This window comes from Lacerta agilis, chromosome 14 (genome assembly GCF_009819535.1).
Source record: "Lacerta agilis isolate rLacAgi1 chromosome 14, rLacAgi1.pri, whole genome shotgun sequence".
NCBI classification, from domain to species: Eukaryota; Metazoa; Chordata; class Lepidosauria; order Squamata; family Lacertidae; genus Lacerta; species Lacerta agilis.
Window position 1 is genome coordinate 29537732 of NC_046325.1, and position 23775 is coordinate 29561506.

Here is a 23775-nt window from a genome sequence, read left to right on the forward strand (position 1 = left end):
TGCCTTGAGAGTGTCTTTAAACCTCTTTTATTTCGCTTTCCATTCTTAAGTTGGGAATAGAATAGTTGCTTTGGAAGACAGTAATCAGGCATCTGAACCACATGACCAGTCCAACGAAGTTTATGTCCAATAAGCTTAATCAAGGAGGCTTTCATTTATCCTGCCTGCATGAGAGGAATGTGCAGCTGGAATACAGAAGAGAGTTTTCTCTAGGGTGAAATCCAGATTAATTACTTAATTTTTTTAAATAATACCTCATCTTTCCTCCAAGGAGGCACACACGGTTCTACCCCAACCCACCCAACCCATTTTAATCCTCTAGTAAGGCTGAGAAACAGTAACTGGCCCAAGACCACCCAGTGAGCTTTTATGTGGCTGAAGTTGAGACTTGAACACAGGTCTACCAAGTCCTAGAGACCTAGACTGATACTCTTAACCACCTTGGCTCTCATTTACATAGCTGCTCAGAGATTTCTGTCTGGTGCCCTTCTTAATCATCTTAACATCTGTTATATTATCAGTCACTCTGTTTCCATTATTATTATTATTTTTTTATAAGAATTTATTGACCTTTTTCTTATAACAACATATACCCACACCCACACCTACAATTAAACAAATACAAAACAAATACATTAATAAAACAAATACAAACAGTGTCAAGTTTTCTTGTTGCATCTTTTCTTTAAAAAGAAAATTTCTATTTCCATATCTTGACCATTGACTTCCCCTGCCCTTTCTCCTTCGAGTTCATATCCTTAATCTATTTTATAACCATTTCTCCTGAAATTCAAATTCAATTATGTAATTACACACAATTATATATTCAACATTTAACTAACAATGCATCATCGTAGTAATATCTCATCATAATTCTTCTTCCATTGAAATCTTCACCAGTCATTTATATCATATCTATCTCTTCTATCCTTTAAACTGCTGCTAATAACATAGTAACTCAAAATATCTCCTTTCATATTCAAACAAAAAATAAAACAGAAAGATTGTTGACAGTATTCACCCTCCGATTTCAAAATTCCATGACAGGCTACTTCAAATTTTACTTAGTGTTTCACCCCACACCCCCTCTGTCCATTATTCTTCTCCTGGTGGCCTCAACACTGAATTTCCCTGTGGCTTCCCTCTCCAAGCGTCCACAGATCCAGGCACAGTCCAAAGCTCTCCTTGCCACGAGCTCCAGGATGTCCATCTCGTCGTCTCTCAGCTTCTCCGGTTCTTTGTAGCATTCCTTTTCTTCTTGTAAAAACCATAATTCTCTGTCCCTGGCCCCCGAGCTCACACCTCGGGGACTGGATATAACAAATCTTACCGTCGCCTTGGGACTGCCACCCCCAAAAGGCGAGTTTCTTCTCCGAAGTAGCTCACTCATTTCTCTCCATCTTCCCAGACATCCTCTCAGCTCTTTGGCAAGACTTTCTTCCAAAGTGTTAAAAGTTTTAAAAGCCTCCTCTGTGGGCAATTGGTTCTCTTTCAGACCCCCACACAAGACTTTGACTTTCCTGTACAGCAGTTCCACCTTCAAAGCAGTGAGCCTCTGTTCGTCCGTTAGTCCAGAGTTCAGTACCAGTTCAAGGACGAAGCCCAGCATACTGGTAGAGGGGGAGGAAGTGGGTATCAAATTTCTACTCCTGCCTCTCTGTTCATCGCCATTTTCCTAAACTGGAGCGCAGATACCGCAACTTTAAATGGAGATATTTTCCACTAATTTACTTCCCAAGAAAAAAGTTTGCCAGTCTCATGTATCAATTTTAAGCACATTGTAGCAGTCCTGTAGCAGCAGTTGCTCAAATTGGTTAGCTTCTTTAACTCGAAGGGAAGAAGGCAGGCTGCCTTTCTCCTTCCCCCCGGATCGTTCCAAAAGCTCGATTTCTGGTCAAATTAGTTACTCACGACCACCGGGTCCTTTGGCTCCATTCTTCAAAGGTAGAACTAAGACGCTCACCGCGGGCTTTGTCGCCGCATTTGCATCCCGGTTGGGGCATATCCCCGTAAGCCCGGCTCCGTTGTCCCTTCACCCCCACTCCCCCTTTACAGGGGGGGCAAGGGAAGGGTTCGGAGCCTCCGTGGGCGCAGCCGGGGAGCCCAGGGTGCGGGACGCTCTTCCCGCACCCCAACCGGAGCCCCGCTTTGCGGTTGCGGGGCTCCTAACCCCCGGGATGTATCGGGCGCCTCGCAGCCGAAGCAGCCCCGACCACCCGCTATGGCGTCGCCAGCCGGAAGTCCCATTATTATTTTTTAATGTGTGTGTTTCATTTTAAATTGTTCAACGTTTTCTGCTTTGAACATCTCGGATAGAAAGGTGGTGGATACATTTGCTAAAATACAGTGGTACCTCGGGTTACATACGCTTCAGGTTACAGACGCTTCAGGTTACAGACTCCGCAAACCCAGAAATAACGCTTCAGGTTAAGAACTTTGCTTCAGGATAAGAACAGAAATCGTGCTCTGGTGGCGCAGCGGCAGTGGGAGGTCCCATTAGCTAAAGTGGTGCTTCAGGTTAAGAACAGTTTCAGGTTAAGAACGGACCTCCAGAACCAATTAAGTACGTAACCAGAGGTACCACTGTATATAAACAAACAACAAAGATTTGCATTCCTCTTTCCGGTTCATTTGCAAACCTTCCAGGTTGTGGTGATCATTCAAGTCATATTGTTAAAACTTTGTGGGGAAATGAAATTGCATAGCTGGAATCGTATCTCGGCTAAGTTAGTCTGCTTAAGTTACCCAGTGGAATCATGTCTTTTGTGTACAGATGAACTGACTAATAAGGATGAAGTTCACAACTTCCAGAGATGTGACCAAGTGCCCTCCAGCTTTGTTGGAACTGAGCCCTGATCCTTAGGGACTGGTGGTTTGAAAAACCTCTTCAGGGTTTGCTTTCGGAAAAAGACTCTTCAGATACACTGGGCCTTTTGCCTTTCTTCAAAACGAAAACAAAAGAACTTTACAAATTGTGCAGCAATGGGTTTGTAGACCCCGTGCATGTTTCTCCTATGGATAACCGCCTTTGTATGTCCATATTAGTCACCTAAAGTAGGTACTTCAGAGTATGGTGTCCTTCATTTTTAATTATCTAAGCAGGGGTAGCAAACATGAGTGCCCTTCATTGTGGTTGTACACGCTGACTAGGGGAGATGAGAGTCCAGTAACCTCATCGGCTACATCAATAGTAATTGGCTTTTAGAGAAAGGATGCTGAAAGGAGACCTATCCAGCCCCTCTGAAAATTCTCTTAATGGGGTTGGCTGTTCTGTGGGGAAATGAGACGCAGGTGAATGCCAAAAATCATGCAGAACTATCACCCGTAAAGGAGAGCTCCACTCGAGTTATTTATTTATCTGTAACACACACACAAAACCCTCTTGCCACAACCCACCCAATTCAGGTGAGTTCCCCCAACTGTCAGAAGAGTCTTTTACCGGATTCGGAAGGCTGCCAGGGGACACAGGAGACAGGAAAAGTAATCTGCCGACCACCTCCCACCTGCACACCTCTGGATCCAAGCCCAGGTCCATTTCTCTTGAACCAAAGGGCATCCCTGCTCACCAGGATGGCTATGTGAAGTACAAAATCTGCATTTTCTTGTGTTTGTTTTGGGGGCGGGTTTCCCTTGGGTGCACAATACCCAGGGTAACTTTTGTTTATCCCTACGTTTCGAAGTTGCTCTGTATTTGAACTGAATCCAGTCTTTTGTTACAACGAATCCAGAAGTTCCTAGTACAAGTATGGTTCATTTGTCTCCCAGGCAGCACAAGCATGTGGGTGAATGTTTCTGTTAAACGTTGAGTGGGAGGAAGCTGGTTTACTAGAGGCAGCTGATTTTCTGGAAGGAAATTGCGTCTTCCTGTCAGGGGGCAGCTGGAGAAGCGGCGGCAGCAGCAGCAGCAGCAGCAAGAACTGGGGCCCAGGTTGCTTCTATGAGGCTAGTTTCTCACAGCCATCTGCCACAGGCTTGCAAACTTAAAAGACCCACTAATGTAACCCACTATCCTTCCTGGTGCTCAAGAAATCTTCGGTTTTTCCAGTCCTAGACAGCCATAGAACCAGGAGAGGGTAGCATTGGGGTGTGTGTGTGTGTGTGTGCGCGCGTGCGTGCGCAGCAGTTTGAACCAGGGAGGCTTCACATTTCACCCGTGCCCAATTTCAGAGACAGGGCTTCCAATCAACTGGGGGTTCTTCTGTGCCTTAAAAGGGTAGATCTTCGCTAGCTTAGATCAATGTCTTTGCACTGTTTTCCTCCCACTCCAAATCACCACACAACACACATTGTCTGCCTGTGTGCAACTTAAGGCTGGCGCACCTTCTTATCTTTTGTCACCCCCAGCTCCATGCAGGAGGGCTGTTCTGCTGCTTTGCGTAGAAAAAACATGCCTGTGGTTCTGGCATTGTTGTGGCTTTAAAAAAAAGTGATTAGAAATATACTTGTTTGTGTGCAGGTTGGTTCTGAATTAACTGGATTCAGGCAAAAATTGTGGCAAACCACTGGGGCACAGAGGGCTAGCTATATGACAACAGTTGTAGATGAACTAATGGCATATAATGTATACCTTATTAGCTATTAGGGCTGTGACAGTTCTCCCTGTGTAAAAGTGGCTTTTAATCATGTATTAGTCTTGTTGGGGTTTCTAAACCCTGACAGGTTTTCATTATAGAACTATAGATCACATTGACACACCCTTCCCTATACATGGGCCGATTGCTGAGTTCTCTACGGGGTAATGAGGACTTTCCTTTGGTGTAGGTGGTTGTTTTCGGTAATGCTCCAATATTAAAAGCTTTGTTTGGTTTTCCTGTTTTTTTTGCACTTTGGAGTCACTTTGTGGCTCGTGACTTTTGCTTTCAGTGACTGCTGTGAATTGGTGTAACTGAACAACTTGGTGTGTGTGTGTTTTCCCCCAGCACAGCGTTCCCAGAGAGTTTCCAGCCCAGACTCACATTTGCTTCCGCAGCATATTAGGCATGGGTTTCCCCTATGACAGTAGCAGTATGAGAGGGCTAACAATTACGTTGTACATGTGAAAGGTGGAGAAACCTGTGGCTGAGGAGACTGGGAAGGAAGGTTATCAGAATGGCCTGTCCCCATGGCTCAGTCACTGGTACTCCAGGGGGCAAACTTGTGGGCAAGATACAGTTGCTAAGCAAGGTAAAGAGCCTCCTTGCTACCCTTTTTGGGTGTCCCCAATTGTCAAGCTGTGCGTGGTGACTGACAAGGAGGGGCGGGGAGACTGTATATCTAGTAAGCGTCGAAAGAGCTGAGCCAGAACTGAAACAATTACTACCGTTATCTAACAATATCACTTGTGGATTAAGTTCTGATGGTATCATATAGAAATGGAATCGGATGGCAAGGCAGCAGTGGTGTAGGTGCAACCATATCTCAACTCTGGGTTTATCTGCATGTGCCACATTTTTTGGGGGGGGGGGCAAACACACCGTTTAAAGGCACAGCAGTCATGGGAGGGTAGCAGTGGTATAACCATGTGGATTTGGTTGGTCAAGCACAGAAAACCCAAGAGGGTTCTTTCAGTTCTCCTTCACTTGTGGCCTTCGTATAATTAATGGGCTGGGTATCACACTTCACTGAGTGTGTTTTCCTTCACATCACTACGAAAGTACTAAACCTGTCAGAAGCTGAGAAGCGCTATAATGGCCCAGAAGATTTATTTTTCTTCTCCAAGGGTCAGGACGATGGCAAGCTCAGTCTTGATCCTGCAACAGCTGAGTGGATTTTACTTCTTTCTTAACCTTGCTTTGGAATCGCTTCTTAATTTGAACATGGTTTTTTTTATAAAAAAAAACCATTTGTTTGTTTTTTTACTGATCTCGCACTCCTTCTTTCAGACCCTACTGCAGCCCCTCTTCCTCCTTGAGAGTAGCTCTCTTCCTTCCCCTTTGCCTTGCGGTTATGATGCTCCCTCTAATGCAGAGCTTTCCAAACTGTGTGTCGCGACATGTTAGTGTAAACAAAAATATTTAAAAAAATTCCTTCCAGTAGCACCTTAAGAGACCAACTAAGTTTGTTCTTGGTATGAGCTTTCGTGTGCATGCACACTCCTTCAGATACTGTACACACGTTATCTGAAGAAGTGTGCATGCACACGAAAGCTCATACCAAGAACAAACTTAGTTGGTCTCTTAAGGTGCTACTGGAAGGAATTTTTTAATTTTTTATTTTGTTTTGACTATGGCAGACCAACACGGCTACCTACCTGTAACTGGACACGTTAGTGTGTTAGCTGTAGTGTGTAGGTGTGTCGTGCAAATGCTCCTGGCTCTGGAAAGCGGTTAATTTAACCTCCGGTTTGCTAGTTAAACTGAATTACTGTGTTGCAAAATGATGCATGTCTAAAAAAAAAGGTGTATCACCAATATGAAAACTTTGGAAAGCTCTGCTCTAATGCTTTGCTCTCTTCCATCTCTGCAGGGCGTTGGACTAGATGACCCTCGAGGTCCCTTCCAACTCTACAATTCTATGATCTTGTCAATTCCCCGTTCTCCAGCCTTCACATCAAGAGGCAAGGTGGGAACACTACTGTTGCTATCGTAGGCCTTGCTTAATAGAGTGCATGGGATTTGATTCTGTAATTAGTGGGGGGTTGGCTGTGTGGAGGCAAGAAGAACGAGGTGATGGTGATGCGTGAAAAAAATGTGACATGCTGAAGTTAGCAGCACATCGTGCAAATCGGCTGGTGATCCGCAATAGTGACTATCAAAAGTATGAGCTGTCTGTCCTTTTCAGTTCCTGTGCCATCTCTGTTGGATTCTGGGGCATTTTTTTATATGGTGAAATTGCATATAATAAAAGGTCTGTCTTTCCAAGGCAGGCAATAGGTCCTTTACCAGATATTTCCTTATCCCCCCCCCCAATGAAGTTAGAATCTGACATTTTTAAAAGGGGGGGAGGTGGGCAGAGCATTCCTACAAAGCTGAAAGGGGAGGAAAAGGCTATGGCATTGGAAGTACCACTTTCTAAGCCTTGCCAGGCTCATAACTTGCTAGGGAAAAACTTGGAATAAGTCGCTTTTTGCATTTCATCAAATGATGCCTGTTCCTGGGTTAGTGTAGATTCTCTCATATTGGGGCATTTCAGAGCAATGGGAAGCCTTGGAGTTTCCATCTCTTCCATCCATACCTACACAGATCTATTATGTGGTCTTCAATCATAGCTTTCATAGCGGTATATATGTAACATAAAATACGATAGATAAAATAAAACATGTATCAAGAAATTGCACCAAGCAGTTAGTAAAATTAGAATAAAATGATCCCAGAAATAGCATTCCTGAGCAGATAAAAAGATGTTTAGCTAAGGCTGGAGTAGGGGGGGTGATAATAGCATAAGGCAGACTTCTCTGGGAGTTTTCTGGGGTGCCACAACTGGAAAGGCCTTGTCTCTTGTCATTGCCCACCTCACTTTAGATGGTTGGTGAGCATGGAGCAGGGTCTCAAAGGGAAATATAAACAGCCAGGCAGTTCCATGTAGGAACTAGGAACATGGATAAATTTATTTTCCAGGGGGCTGTATGTCATGCACAACGGAGAGTAAAGTTCAGAGTTCATCTTCTGTTGGGCAGAATACGTTCACAGCACTGGAGCTAAGCTATGGCATGCAAAGTATTATTAAAGAAGGCAGTGATTCCACTACAGAGAAACATTTGCTTCGTTTACCATTTGCACCCTGTTGATACAGTGGAAGCAGAGGTGTGTCACACTAGTTAGTCGTGCATTTCACATTTGTCAGTCCAGCTTGTTCTATCCCAGGCTGCCCTTTGGCATGAAAGGCGCTTGCATTTTTAAAATTTCTGAACTAGCAGTAGTATGTCGTGTGCTTTTGTGGCCAGTAATTGCCCAGTCTGTTCTCTCTCACTCTCTTACACAAACACACACACTGCACCTCCTTTTCAGTTACCATTGCATCATCACCTAGGATTCCAGCCACTGAATCTGGCCTGTCAGGCTTTGGATCCGAACGAGACAGAGCAGAGCTTTGCTTTAAAAAAGTAAAAATAAAAAAATAGGCCTTCCCTCCCCACCTGTCCTTCCTATGCTTGCATTTGTTATTCCTGCTATAAAGTGCGCACACCAACTTGAATACCCAACAGCCCAAAATAAACTGCCATGCTTGAGTGCTGCCCAGGGCTGAAATAGAAGCTGGCACTAACTTGTAGTGGTTGGGAAGTCTCACCGCCCAAAATAGCACCCATGGATCCAGTGGTAGGACTCAGTCTATCATCACACTCTTGTTCTTGTGGGTTAGGTGTCTGACTGTAAGTGAGCTCCCAGAATCCGCAGAAGAATGGGGTTGTTGGAGTAGACCAAACAGCTCATTCCCCCAGCATTATTATTCTAACACCAGCCAAGCCATAAGCCCCTGGAAAGTCCGTAACTTTGCTCTGCCCTTCCTCCCCCACTCCCCACTCTGGCACCTGATATTGATGCACACTGCCTTTGTACATGGGTGTTTCATTTAGCTGTCACAACTTCATAGCTTACTGATAAACTTGACCCCTGTGAATTTGCATGATCCCATTTCTTAAAATCTCAGGGCATTCAAAGAACACATGGGAGGAAAAAAAGTGTTGTGGCGCCATGCACATCAGCCCTGTTCTCTCCCCCCCCCCAAACTTCCTCATTGGTTCCACCTCCAGCCATCATGCATTGTGTGGGGAAATCTGAAGGGGCTTTTTTTGCATGTTTGGCTGAACACTCTTCAAATCCTCTCTGCGATTGGGAACCCCGATAGTGCACAGGGGAGAGGATTCTACTAAGTGTGTTCAGCTGAAAACGCGAAGAATCCTCCTTCGGATTATCATCTTCTATACAGACCATAGCTCAGTGATAGAGCATCATCTTTCCATTTGAAAGGTATCGGGTTCAATCCCCAGCATCTCCCGGCGCAGCTGGGAAACTCCCTTGTCTGAAACCCTTGACAGCCACTGCTGGTCGGCTTAGGTGTTACTGAGCCAGTTGGACCAGTGGTCTGACTTTGTGTAAGGCAGTGTTCTGTGTTCGTTCATTCATTCTCTAGCCAGTGCTCCCATGAAGGGTAGCGGTGGAGCTGGAGGGGGGACAAGGCAGAGCAGCTTGACACAAGTGGCTCCACAGCCTCTCCACACTTTATTCCTCCAGATGTCCTTCAAACGCCCAAGTAAGGCTCTTGTGGTAGCGAATTCCATTAAAGTTGATTATGAGTTTTATGAAGGAGTACTTCTTTTTCAATCCAATCGATCAATGTCAAGATGACATCCCAAGTGTTAGAGAGAAAGAGATTTTCCTCCATCTGTTCCCCCCAACCCCCAGTGTTCAGAATTTTGTAAACCTCTTATAATGTCATTGCTAAACTACACTAGTATTAATCAGCTTTAAACTGGTATGAGTTTTATTTATTTATTTGTACTTGTTCATAATATTGCAAGGGCACAAACCCAATTCCCCTTTGTGCCAGATTGCGCATAGGTCTCCCCCTGCCCAGACCTGCTGGCCTCTGCCTGTGGGAGCGATGCCAGGGCCACTTTTCTGGCACACGGCTCCCCCTTCCTCCTGTTGAACATGGCGAGAAGGTATAGAAATACTGTCATCAGGACTCCCGCAGCTAGCAGAGGGACCCAGGATGGGTTGTTGTAGTGAGGGCCTGAGCTCGATGGCCCTACAGGCATCATGTGATGGCACTGGGCCCAATTCAGGCCCAGTCACTGCACCAGGTCCAGGCAGCTGCAGTGATTTGCCTACCCACTTCCCCACATACCTTCCACCCCAGCTGGTGTGTGCGGAAGGCTGCAAATGCAGAGGTGACTCAGCCACTCTGTTAAGCCATGCTGAGCAGCCTCTGGGGTTTGCATAAGAAGAGCCCTGCTGAATCCAGCCAATGGCCCATCTAGCCCAGCATTTTGTTCTCGTAGTGCCTAGCCAGGTGCCTGTGGGAAACCTTGCAAACAGGACTGAAGCACCAGATCACTCTCGCATCCTAGAGTTTTCAGCAAACTGGTATTCAGAAGCATTACTGCCTCCCAACCACGGAGGCAGAACTTGACTTTGCGAAGTCTCTTTGCGAAGGCTCCTTGCTTTGAAAAGTGAGGTATAAGTACCCTGAATGAGGAAATGCAACAGGAGAACTATAATTCCCCCCCCCCCCACTGTACGGGGTTCTTTTTGCTAAGTGCGACAACAGTGGGGGTGGTAATTTGTTTGGGAAAGTTTTTCCATTCCATAGAATGAACAGTGGGCAAAAATAACAACTTGGCGGGGGTGGTGGTGGTTTAGATCAATAAATGGTGAAAGGAAAGCTTAACACATATCCTTGCCCAATCATATTAGCAGGCTCTCCATGCCTGCATTTATTAAAAACCACACAGGTGTTCCCATTAAGAGATTGCTGATGCGTGAATCTCCAAAAGAAATGTGTTGTTTGTCCTTCAGTTGCCTTCCTACCCACCCCCAAGCTAAAAAGCCTCAAAACGCTTCGTTTGCTGCCCACTAGCTCAGGGGTCCCCAATCTAGCCAGGGGCCACATTGGGACATCTAAAAATCTGTTACAAGCACTGCAAAGTGCCCATTTCATAGAAGAAAAGTTGGTGATGGACAGAACCTATCCCTCCTAACAGGATAAACACACACATCCCATATCAATAGAAAACAGACCAAAAAAAGCAGGCAGACAAACAAGGCAAAAATAAAAATCCTCAGTTAAGAGTAAACATAAAATTGGGCAGGACAGGGGTCATTGGCAAGCAACATGGGGGTGTCTGATAGTGGTGTAAGTACCCACAAGTGCCACATTGGGGACCCCAGCACTGGGTCCTACATATCATTGTTCCTTCCTGTTTCCTGAGTGCTGGAGAAAGAAGAAAATTCCCATTGTTGGCATGAGTACAATGACAATGCCACCAGTCAGGCAGACACTTCTGCCACAAGCAAATTCAGTGGGTTCCTCTGGGGCCACAAAAGAAAGTGCTTAGAGAGTGGTGATTCTGGCCCATGGGCCCATTCTAAGAGGAGGTGCCCTTACTGTTCTTTTAGAAGTCAATAGAGATTTTTAAAACACAAATCAAGGTGAATGCAAATTGCCAGCTTCATTTGCCTTAGCTTCAGAGTTCAGCCCTGGAATATGAAAAGTCATAACAAACAGAGTGGTTGTGTATGAGTCATACACACATATACCACTTGCCCCATTGAGGAGCCACAATAACCTTCCACAGATCTCAGATTAGGGAGAAGGAATTTTCACACCAGAGGTCTCATAGCTTCAAAGTAGCCTTGATTCCTGCATTGCAGGGGGTTGGACTAGATGATCCGCAGCATGCCCTCCAACTCTGCAGTTATATGACCTCTGGCACATTTTTGTTTTCGGAATTTGAGTGAGCCACTCGCTTTTTGAGGAAGTTATTTCTCACCCTCTGGTTTCCCTCTTTAGCTCTCTCCAAACTTGCAAGCAGTGGGTGTTTCCACTTCCTTTCCACCAACTTTCAATGGCGGAAGGATTTCCCCAGCAAAACGTGTTAAGAAACACCAGCAATTATCTTTTCTGGCTGTAAAAACTAATTCATGGCCCTTGTCAGATATTTCCCTGCCCCACTCATTGCCAGTGCTCGGTATGGGGCGATGTGAAATAAGAATAAAGGAAGGTGTATCTGGTATGTGCAAAGTGCTTTTAATCGCCACAACCTGCTTCCTCCCCTTAGGCGCAACCTAATTCTACATCCTGACCTACCTTGCAAGGTCACCTGCCATATGCTACTGGACAGTACCTCCTAGCTTCAACGATCTACCCACTGAGGGCCAAGCTACACATTACATACACTGTTCAAAAGTGGGCGTAATGCTGCTGCTTTTACTTGGAAGGAAGTGCATTTGAAGTGTGGGGCCCTGAACGGGAGATGTGCAGGCAGCTGGTTTTCTGCCATAAAGTCTTGTCTCCTGGCTGCTATTTGTGCCCAAAGGTGGTGTTTGGAAGTTTGAGCCTCAGGAGACCTAAGTAGAGCTTCTGGCCAGGCTTGTGTCCCAGCACTTTATACTGTGTTGAGGTCCTTTGCCGCACTGATCCCAGTAAACCTGGTAGGAGGAGAATAGTTTATAATTCCCATTTTACAGATAAGGAAGGAGGTAGGAAGGTCTTGTTTCCCAAGCCACTTTATAAGGTTGCTCATTTTAAGCCTGGAATTTCATTGCTGCAATCCTCTTAATTAAAGCTTACCCTACTACACCCATACCCCCTCTCATCTCTTCTTAATCCGTCCTTTGGAAAGAAGGGTAGTGGATTAAGATACTTACAACAAACAGTGCAATATTTCCAAAAGAATCCAGGTATGTCAAGTGTTTGCTCTTGAGTTATATGAGGAAGACGTCCTTGATGTGTCTGGCTTTGTTACTATAATTGGAAGTTCTCCAGCCACTGGAAGTTGGGGTGATTTGAGTATATGCAGGCTTGAGTGTGCGTGAGTCAGAAGCTCTATGCATGGCGTCCCCTTCTTTTAACAAGTCTCTCTCCCTGTCAGGTCCTGAGCCATGGCGGTGTGGATTCAAGCGCAGCAACTCCAGGGGGATGCCCTGCGGCAGATGCAGGCCCTGTATGGGCAGCACTTTCCCATTGAGGTCCGCCATTACCTCTCGCAGTGGATTGAGAGCCAGCCATGGTAGGTGAGCGCGACGCCTGGCTGTCCAGGACCATCTTCAGCCTTGCAGAGGAATATGGTGGGATGGGATACTGGCAAAACTTGGAGTTCACACCACTGGCTACATGCCTTGGCTTTCCAGGCCTGATCCATGTGCCTCCCAAGTGTCCCTGATTCGTCCCAACTTATAAAGCACTTTACACATTCTTCCTTCAGTCACCAGTTTTTCCTTCTGGATCTGCTTGAAGTAGTATCTCACAGCTGCTGGAGATGGTTGTTGGTACCTACCTAACCAGCTGCTGGGTGACCTTGGGCTAGTCACACTTCTCTGAAGTCTCTCAGCCCCACTCACCTCACAGAGTGTTTGTTGTGGGGGAGGAAGGGAAAGGAGATTGTTAGCTGCTTTGAGACTCCTTTGGATAGTGATAAAGCGGGACATCAAATCCAAACTCCTCCTCCTCCTCCTCCTCCTCTTCTGTAATTGCCACTAGTACCCCTCTTTCAATTTTCCCGTTCTTTTTGCAAGGGTGCCATTGTTGGATGGTCAGCTTCCTTTCAGAACATTTCTTTACCCTAGAGCAGGCCTTTTGAGTGCCATAGAGCTAGGCCTCTCCAGGCATCCATTTTCTTGTGCATTCACGGTGCTCATGATGGTATCAGGGCAGTTGTACACAACCCCGTTTCTATTACTGTTTGTGCCTCCAGCAAAAGTTTTAGTGCGGACATCCTGCTTCGTTTTCCAATCAGTGCATGACCTGTGACATCCTACTGAAGTCCTGTTACTGTTTAGACCAAAGGTGTTCCAGTTTATTTTATTGTTCTGCTTTTGCAGTTCTGTAGCACAAAGGTGGCCCTCTAGACAGCAATAATGTGGTAACATTGGAGAAGCATTAGGGAACAACTAATAAAGCAGAATTATGCATGGGGAGTCCAGTATAAATTCTCCACTGGTGCAGTATTATTGTATCCATGACATATTACAGGACACAGCCACACACACACACACACACACACACACACAAACACCCCATGAATTTGGAGGGGCCCTAACTAATAACTGCTACTTCCACCTTGTAATCACAGCTTTCCATAGCATACAGTTTCCTTTCACTGCTTCTGAGTTTCTGTTTCTTCATCCATTTAGCATGTGAAAAGACATAGCATTGTTTCAGTGTGTGAGACTGCTCCAGAAAGGCACTTGCCATCTCTGTTCCAACAATTTTCTCTCTATGGATGGAGCTGATTGGCCAGTGTGTGTTGCATCACCAACCCACTTCTTCCCCACCACAGAGCAGTTCTGCAACTATTTTAAAATGGATTGTGCCTTTTGTTTTAATTGATGCATATTTAAAATAAACAGATGTACTTGCAGCATTAAAAAATAATAGGTTAAAAAAAAAACCCCAGACAGTCTGGTGGAAGTATTCAAGGAAGGATAAGACTGATGGCTAAACCAGCATTCAGTTTGATTACATATGTGTGCCATGTACATTTCAAAGGTGGGAGGATGCTGAGAATGCCTTGCAGGAGGAAAAATAACTTACTGTTCCTTTTTAGTGTTGTATTTTTATATACGTTGACTTGGCCTTTTTATCAGAGTGATAAGTGGACAAACTTTTATATGCTTTCAAATCCCTTCCTTTGAATGACACATGAATTTAAATTTAGTTCAGTGATTGTAAGAAATCAAGGGGGTTGTAGCTCTTTCAAATAAATTAACACAATGTACAAATTCATGGTTTTGCTGTTTGACAGAGGATTTCTGTCCTCGTTTGAAAGTCTGGAGGTGGTGCGGTTTTCTCCCTCTTACCTTCTGATGTTTGGATAAGGCAGATAATGGTTGGCAGGCGTGCAGGGGCTGCTCTCTGGGATTGACAAATGTACACCTGATCTGTACCCCAACTGGTAGGGACTCCATCGACCCGGAAAACCCCCAGGAGGGTGCCAAGGCCACGCAGTTGTTGGAGGGACTGATCCAGGAGCTGCAGAAGAAAGCGGACCACCAGGTGGGCGAGGACGGCTTCCTTCTGAAGATCAAACTGGGCCACTATGCCACTCAGCTGCAGGTGGGTTCCAGTGGCTTGTCTGTCAGTGATGGGAAGGGAGGGCAATATGGAGGGCAGCAGAGAGAGGCTGCACTCAGGATTCCTCATGGGTGAATGGGCTGTGGAGCTACTAGTTGATCCTCCCGACTTGTTCTACCCCCCAACACCTCAGCATGTTTGTTCTCTTTCTCTCTCTTTACAGAATACGTACGAACGCTGCCCTATGGAACTGGTGCGCTGCATCAGGCACATCCTTTACCATGAGCAGCGTCTGGTGCGAGAGGCCACAGATGTGAGTAGGACAAAAGGCTGTATCCAATGCTGTTCTACTCAGGGCAGAGGAATAACTTGGGTTCATGGTTTGCAAAGGGTGTGCTCTTGAGTAGAGCTAAGTTGGGTGTTGCGACTCATAGTCTTGGGAAGGGTGCCTGTGTCCCATGCCCTGCTCTGTCAGTTCTGCTCTGCCTGTGGCAATAGCCTTCTCTCCTTTCATCTGTAGAGTCCCTCGCCAGCTAGCAATCTGGCCGATGCCCTGTCTCAGAAGCACCTGCAGATCAACCAGACCTTTGAGGAGCTGCGCCTTGTTACTCAGGACACTGAGAACCAGCTGAAGAGGCTTCAGCAGACGCAGGAGTACTTCATCATCCAGTACCAAGAAAGCCATCGCGTACAAGGTGTGTGTATGTGGAAGAGGAGGCAAGTAGTAGGTCACGCTGCAAAGCCGAAGGAAGGGCTGTAATGTCCTCTACATGCAGAAGGTCCCATGTTCAATCCCTGGCAACTCAAGATACTGTTCTGAAACACTGGAGTATAAGGTTCCCCAGTCCTGAGCTGGATGGACCAATAGTCTGACTTGGGATCTTCTTCTTCTTCTTTGACAATCACTCGTAGCTGAGTAAGATTGTCTTCCATGAACATGGTTTTAACAGTGAGTCCGTAAGGGACTGTGAAGGCCAATTCTAGATCCACATGTCCTTCCACAGTGGGGACATACCGGTAGGTTTACGGGTGGGAGTTGATCATGGTGAGGGTTTGTCAATCGTGCTTTCCTCTTAGCACACTTCTCCCTTTCGCCCTGAGTTCGAGCATCTTCAAAACCCATGACACCTTTGGTAAAGGCTGTTCTCCAATTGGAGCACTCGCAGGCCAGTGTTTCCCTGTTGTCGGTGTTTATACTACATTTTTAAAGGTTTGCCTTGAGAGTCTTTGAACCTCTTTTTGTTGCCCACCAGCATTACGCTTTCCATTTTTAAGTTCAGAATAGAGTTGTTGCTTTGGAAGACAATAATTAGGCATCTGCACAACATGACCCATGTCCCTAGGCTTATCTGTTGAAGCACAGAGCGATAAGCAGCTGAGGAGACAGGGCTGGATTTGAGGCACCCCTGTCTGGCAGGTGGGGATTATGAGGGAGACCCAGGAGGGAGCCTAATACTCTCTCCTTTCCCTTCCCAGCCCAGTTTGCTCAGCTAGCCCAGCTAAACCCCCAGGAGCGCATGGCCCGCGAGTCTACTTTGCAGCAGAGGAAGGTATCGCTGGAAGCTTGGCTGACCCGTGAGGCACAGACACTGCAGCAGTATCGTGTGGTGAGCTCTACCATCTTCAGCCCTGGCCAAACTTCCTTCTGTATACACCGGCGTTGCTCTAGGCAACTCCTCTATGCATGTCTCCTCTTCTTCCTTCACAGGAGCTGGCTGAAAAGCACCAGCAGACACTTTCACTGCTCCGCAAGCAGCAAACCATTATCCTGGACGACGAACTGATTCAGTGGAAGAGGAGGCAACAGTTAGCGGGGAATGGCGGGCCCCCTGAGGGCCCTTTGGATGGATTGCAGGCTTGGTAGGTGATGGGTGAGGAGGGAACCGGGGGGGGGGGGGTGAGACGGGGAACGGGGCTTCCCAACTAGTTCCGCACTTAGTGAATGGTATGGGGGAAGGCTTAATGTAAGATGCAGGCTTTTTAAGTGCCAGGGGTCCAGTCTTAGGAATGCAAAGTAAAAACCGAGAAGAGAGCTTCCTTGAGCTGTGTGCAGAGGGCTCAGAGTTACAGTAGACAAGGCTGTGGGTAGTCCGCGCCAGAATAAATGGAAACTCAGTCCCGAGGTAATACAAATTATTTAACATTGAAAGCTGAAATATGCAAGTTTTAAGCAAGGCAAGCAAAATGCTATGCTGCCCCCTGACCTTTGCCACTTCTCTGACATCTTGAGGGTCACTTGACACGTTTCGAGAAAATCTTTAAAGCCACAAGGGCTGGAAACATACTTTTTAAAAATAAGAAAGGAAAGCTTGAGATGTTTAGCAATTTATATGCTGCAGCTTTTCTGTGCTTCTGCAGAATTGCTGCGTATACACAGCCCTGATCATAGCCTGAATATGTGCAACTCTGAGATAAGGGTGGGAGACTTACAGGTTACATCAGATGGAGTGATTTCAGGCAGAGCAGAACTACTGCATGTGCTATTTAGCAAACCAAGAATTGGATCTAGGGTGAAGGGCATGGCCAATTCTGGAAATGTACGTAGGCAGGCATTGAACTAACTCTCTTTTCCCATGTGAGGCTTTCCCCCCAGTAAATTGCCCCCTCCTAATGCCACAATGGAGGAATTTCAAGGAATGAGGTGGAATATGTAATCCCTTCCCAAGTGACTCTCTAAATACACCAAGAAGATTGCAGCATTAATCATTTTTTTAAAACAACAACAACAACACAGTATTGCAGCACTGGCAGCAGCAACAAAATGCTGCCAACTGTGCTACTCTAGTTGCTGAATCCGTAACAACTCTGACCAGGGACTGAACTTTCACATCCTGATAGTGACAAGAGCTACTACTTACATTGCAAACGAAGCACTTTTTTCAGCTGAACTTGGGAGCTGCTAAATGCAGCCCCTTACTCCCCAAATATTTATTGGAAAGTTCTGCAAGATTACAACTTCTTCCCCTCTTTGTGTTCAGCATATGTATGAGACAGCAGGTTGAGATCACCTGGAGACATGTTGGTGCTGTTCATATGCTAATGACATTTATCTTTGTCCCGTTGCATCCTGCAGTCTCAGTTTCAGCTCAGATGTATTGTTGATACAGTGGTTAGCCTTTACAAGGCCACACAACAACAAAAATTATAGTCATGTCATATCAAATAAACGTCACTATTAAAATTGCATACGGTTAGTAAAACAATTTGGCATCACAAGTTTATATGGATATCATTTGAAATCCAGTACATCACTAATGCAAAGCTTACTCAATATGCTACCATAGTTGAAGGCTGGATATGAGTGAACTGGCCGAAACCTAAATCCAGACAACATCAAAGCAATTATAGGTGGGGCTGTAACTTTGGTGGGGAAGGAGCATGGAATAGTTGCACCTTTTCACTGGGGAATCTGTTCCCTTCCCAGTGTCATTGGACTGCAACTCCCATCAGCCCCAGGCAGCATAGCCAATGGTCAAGGATGATGGGAGTTGTAGCTGAGCCACAGATTACTTACACACACACACACACTGACTAATCTTAAATTACTGCAGCACTATGAGTGTTATTTGACCAAGTCCTACTCTGAGTACACTCGTGGAAATTAATGAACCTAAGTGAGTCATCATGTCCATTAACTTCAATAGCTCTACTATGCATAGCACTAGTGTTGAATACCACCCTATGCCTGGATGTCTATATTGTTGTACAGCTGAGTGGGATGGTTTTTATCCATTGTAGTGCGTTCTCTCTCTCTCTCTCTCTCTCTCTCTCTCACACACACACACACACACACACACACACACACATTCATTTACTTGCTCACTTACATTCATTCATTCAGCCTTTTTTGGAATAATACTCACTTTCTCACTTTTAGGAACCTGCATGTGCTGAAGTGTGCTAAGCAAAGGCGTAGGTAGGATGTATTGGTAGTGATCTAGATATCATCTGGAAGTGCTATCTGGATTGAGCCCATCTCACTTCTGGCATCCTGCCACCCCTATGCTCCTAAACCAGTTTCTTCTTTCTGTAGGTGTGAGAAGCTAGCTGAGATCATCTGCCAGAACCGCCAGCAAGTGCGCCGTGTTGAACATCTGTGTCAGCAGCTGCCCATTCCAGGGCCCAATGAAGAGATGTTGGCTGACATCAACACCACGGTCACAGACATAATTTCTGCCCTGGTGACTAGGTAATTTGAGCGGTGGTGGGGACATTCTTGCTGAAAGAAGGGAGAATCTTCTGTGGGAGAGTCATTGAGGTGTGGATGGGCTTTTGTTTGTTCAGAGATGTGGGGTCATTCCATCTAATAATACGCAGCAAGGTATAGTAATTGAAATTTATTTAAAATAGAACGGTACGTACAGTGATACCTCTGGTTACAAACACTTCGGGTTACACATTTTCAGGTTGCAGACCGCGGGAAACCCAGAAGTATTGGAAAGGGTTACTTCCGGGTTTCGCCGCTCACGCATGCGCAGAAGTGCTAAATTGCACTTCGCGCATGCGCCAAATTGTGTGCACAGGCGCAGTGCTGCAGGTTACGAACACTGCGGGTTGCGGATGTGCCTCCATCACGGATTATTTCCGCAACCCGAGGTTCCACTGTACACCAAATCAGAACCAGTTGCATAAGCAATATTTGTTCATTTTAAACACATTTATAGCCCACCTTTCCACAACAGAGTGCAAGGTAGCTAATGTAAATTTATAAACTGTGATTCAGATAAAAAAATAAAAGCATGCTATAAACACATTTAAAAAATTGAAATAGATTGCAGTGACAACTAAAAAGTAAGCAGCAGCATATAATCATGCACATATGCAGTTTATACACTCACATTAAAAAAAAATGGCATGCCAGATAGTTCAAACCAGTGTGAGTTTTCTCCTCTTGTATTTATGGTGTGGGTTTCTCATTTTATTTGCAAAAAATGTATGGTGTTCACTGTGGGCTTGAACTGCAAATACTTACTTTCCTGTATCATGCAAATGTGCCCTCACTGCTTTCTCCACATCTGGAATTTCAACTTTTTACAACCATGGTGGAAAGAGCATGGACATAAATGAGTAATAGCAGCTAGTTATGTAAATGATTTCCTTTATAACGTCCTGTCTTTTGCAAATAGTTCCTCCTTCTATTTCTCCCTTCCCTCCACAGTACTTTTATTATTGAAAAGCAGCCTCCCCAGGTGCTGAAGACCCAGACCAAGTTTGCAGCCACGGTGAGGCTGCTGGTTGGTGGAAAGTTAAATGTCCACATGAACCCCCCACAGGTGAAGGCCACCATCATCAGCGAGCAGCAGGCCAAAGCCCTCCTGAAGAATGAGAGCACCCGCAAGTATGTGTAACCTTCACACACCTCATGTGGCAGGGGCTCTAGGAGTGATTTTGCAAGGTTAGGACAGACACTTGTGCTCATCCTAAGCCATGGAGTGTGAAGGGTGGGAGCTGTATTTCAGTACACAGAGTTTAATTCTGTTAAGAAAGTAGAAGAAGTGGAAAATACTAGCAGGGGAGTTAGTAGAAGGAATGTTTTCACTCTTTCCATACAAGAGTGGGGGGGGGGGTCCTTAGGCCCTTGCCCTTGCCAGACTTGCTCCATATCCTTGAAAGGTGTTTTTTTGCCTGGCTGGAATGCGTCATTGTACTCTGGTATTGCATCTTGCTTGCCTGGAGGGAGGCTAGAGAGGAGAGTATGTGCAGGAACTAGGCAGAATTTGCATTTTTTGCCCTGCCCATTTTTTGCATCTGGCCTTGCCCACCACTGGCATGTGGCCCCCCCCAGAACGTTGCCCAGAAGGAAATATGGTCCCTGGGCTAAAAAAAAGTGGGTGTCTCGCACATGTGCAAGATGTTCAGGAACTAAGAGATGTAAATCATGGCCAGCGTGTGAAATTCATCCTACCCCTCAGTCCATAGAACTTTTGAAGCTTCCTTTCCTGGCTGCTCCCTTGCTGCCCTTGTGTGTTGTTTTTCTTTTAATCAAGCAGACTTTTCACGTCCTCTACCATTGTGTTGCAAAAGGCTTTCTTCTTGGAAGCTGACATGCTGGCAAACTTTTTGTGTGGCATGACAGCAGCCTTCCCCCAAGGCTGGCAATGAAAGGTCACAAGGCAAAAAGTGACACTTCCATTTAAGCCCGTTCAGTATACATGTGTACGTTTGCATGCATTCGTTTGTAAAATTTCGCCTAATGTTAAATAAATAAATAAATAAATAAAGATTTTTGTTGAAGCAATGAAAAGCTACGTCAGCAGGGTCGTCCTGGTGCAGAACTGTAGATAGGAAGATATTAAACTGCCTGTGGTGCACTGGCTTATATTCTGCTAACTGCCATTGGTTTATTTTGGCAGTGAGAGCAGCGGTGATATCTTGAACAACTGCTGTGTGATGGAATATCACCAGGCGACTGGTACTCTGAGCGCTCATTTCCGCAACATGGTAAGACAAAGATGCCTGCACTGATTCCCACCTACCCTGCTTTTATTTTTCCTACCAAGGGTCTGTTATTAATCCTCCTGATTCTGAGAGAGAAAAATGAGCCATACATGGAGCCAAAAGCCAGGGGCCAAGATGGAGCTTTTAATGGGGGGGACTACCTCGCATCTGTCCTCCCTGTCCCTGCTCTCTGGTTCTCTGGCTTTTTGCCAGTGTTATAAAGTGGCCCCATCCAATTTCCACTTCCAGTGTGACGACCTTTGGTAAAAATGCCAAAATCTGCATCTGAAACTCTCCAAGTAGACCGAAATACGCTGTGCATATTTCCCTCCACAAATATGTCTCGATATATGGCATAGCTTTCTCCTACCACTATCTGCAAGCGATGGCTATCACTTCTAGGGCCTTGACAGCCTGTGCTCTTGTTTTTCTCCGCCTCCCCCCGCTGCTGTGCTTGCCTCTCCCACGGCACCTCTCCACAGTCCTTGAAGCGGATCAAGCGCTCTGACCGACGCGGCGCCGAGTCAGTGACCGAGGAGAAGTTCACCATCCTCTTTGAATCCCAGTTCAGCGTTGGCGGCAACGAGTTGGTCTTCCAGGTGAAGACGCTGTCCCTGCCTGTGGTGGTGATTGTGCACGGCAGCCAGGACAACAACGCCACGGCCACGGTGCTGTGGGACAACGCTTTCGCAGAGCCGGGCCGTGTCCCCTTCGCCGTGCCCGACAAGGTGATGTGGTCGCAGCTCTGCGAGGCCCTCAACATGAAGTTCAAATCGGAGGTCCAGAGCAGCCGAGGTCTCACCAAGGAAAACCTGCTCTTCTTGGCCCAGAAACTGTTCAATAGCAACATGAACCTCTTAGAAGACTACAACGGCATGGCTGTTTCCTGGGCCCAGTTCAACAGGGTAAGGGTGTGTGAGTGTGTGCTCTACAGTCATACCTTGGGAGTCGAACGGAATCCGTTCCGGAAGTCTGTTCGACTTCCAAAACGTTCGAAAACCAAATCACGGCTTCTGATTGGCTGTAGGAAGCTGTGTCTTTATACACTGTATCTTTATACAGATTCCACATTTCACTCTAGGCATCTATGCAGGTAGGGCTTTCTGTGCACAGCCATAAAGTGTGCCAGAGGTTTTGGGGACTTCTGATCCTGGATCCTGGTCAGAAGTCTTTAGGACATGCTCTGGGCTACGCCAGGATGTTTCCTCACTTGCTCTGTGTGTAAACTGACTTGACTTGAGATTGTGGTTTAGAAGGCAATTAAGAAATGTTTTTTTTAAAAAAAAGCAACAACCACAAAAACAAGTTTGGTCCAAAAGAATCCTGCTCAGCCTTGGGTTCTCTTGGCAACACTGGGCAAGTCATTCTTTCTCTAACCCTAATCTGTGAAAGGAGCTCATGATGACCTTTTGGGTGAAAAAATGAGTTGAGATTGTGCTGTCTTTTGACAATGAAGTGCTATAGTAACGGCTGATCATCATCAAGTTACTTAACAAAGACAAAAGTGTCTCTCAACTGATGGCTTGTTCTCCCCATAACTTGTGATAGTGGCAAGCCTTACTTGGATAAGGATTTACTTTACTTTCTGTAAACCATTAGTTTAGGATTCAAGGACACATAAAGGCTTCCAGCTGTTTTACAAGACCCCAGGGTGACAGAAACAGGCAGGAATGTTGGTCTTTCTTTCTCTTTAACCAGGAGAACCTCCCAGGACGAAATTACACATTCTGGCAGTGGTTTGATGGGGTGATGGAAGTCCTGAAGAAACACTTGAAACCTCACTGGAATGATGGGTGAGATTCCCCCCCATTCTTTTGCTGCATTTACTGGCTTTTACAGGCTGCAATAGCCACACCTTACCTTTTTGTAGTCTGACTTCTCTCTCTCTCTCTCTCTCTCTCTCTCTCTCTCTCTCTCTCTCTCTCTCCCTCTCTCTCCAGGGCTATTCTAGGTTTTGTCAACAAGCAGCAAGCCCACAACCTGCTAATCAACAAGCCAGATGGAACTTTCCTTTTGAGGTTTAGTGACTCTGAGATTGGAGGTATCACAATTGCCTGGAGGTTTGACAACAGTGAGTTCGGTTTTTTTGGCAGAAAAAATACTGCATTATGTCCTTGCCTGCTCTGAGAGTGTTGAATCAAAAATCGTTGCAGACAATAGTTACTGTTTACCATTAACAGCACACTATTATTAATTGTCGCTGGGGTTCTAGGTAATATTGGCTAATATAGCTTTAGTTTATAGCTGAAGTTTATTGCATTCCATTTGTCATGTTGTGCGTTAACTTGGCCCTTCTGGTCAAAATTGCTGGCTTATAATTGCATCTAGTTTCACTTCCTGTCCTGTATGTTCCTATTAGTTGGGTTAGATGTGACTATGTTATGTGTGAAATCTTATTTACTTTCTTTGCTATTTATATTTGTATTCTGCCGTTCATCGAATGGAGCCAGGGCAGGTTACATAAAATACCACAATTTAAAACAAGATACAATTCATTATAACCACGTGTTAAAACCACAAAACTAAACAAAATCACAAGCACTGCAAAACAAGAGTGCAGCAATTCAGCAGGACGGGGTGGGGAGGAATCCACTCACTTAAAAGCCTGGGTAAAATGATGCAGCTTGACCTCAGATCAAAAACTGTACAACAGTAATGCAAGATGCACCAGGAGGGGCATTCCAT

General features: G+C 45.6%; 1 protein-coding gene across 3 annotated transcripts in view; it reads left to right on the forward strand.

The window, feature by feature from the left end:
• The window catches only part of LOC117059475 (signal transducer and activator of transcription 5B), a 57492-nt gene that overhangs the window by 28211 nt on the left and 5506 nt on the right, over nucleotides 1-23775 (forward strand). Inside the window, exons 2-14 of one of the 3 annotated variants that reach the window (XM_033171246.1) lie at nucleotides 6445-6540; nucleotides 12512-12649; nucleotides 14538-14694; nucleotides 14876-14965; nucleotides 15173-15347; nucleotides 16129-16259; nucleotides 16361-16512; nucleotides 18686-18841; nucleotides 19811-19990; nucleotides 21006-21093; nucleotides 21573-21995; nucleotides 22789-22883; nucleotides 23031-23161. In XM_033171246.1, the coding sequence (XP_033027137.1) occupies nucleotides 12522-12649; nucleotides 14538-14694; nucleotides 14876-14965; nucleotides 15173-15347; nucleotides 16129-16259; nucleotides 16361-16512; nucleotides 18686-18841; nucleotides 19811-19990; nucleotides 21006-21093; nucleotides 21573-21995; nucleotides 22789-22883; nucleotides 23031-23161 (1906 nt within the window). In that variant the 5' untranslated portion in view covers nucleotides 6445-6540; nucleotides 12512-12521. Of the gene's footprint in view, nucleotides 1-6444; nucleotides 6541-12511; nucleotides 12654-14537; nucleotides 14695-14875; nucleotides 14966-15172; nucleotides 15348-16128; nucleotides 16260-16360; nucleotides 16513-18685; nucleotides 18842-19810; nucleotides 19991-21005; nucleotides 21094-21572; nucleotides 21996-22788; nucleotides 22884-23030; nucleotides 23162-23775 lie in introns of those variants that run through there. The other 2 variants (XM_033171247.1, XM_033171248.1) reach the window with 2 other exon arrangements.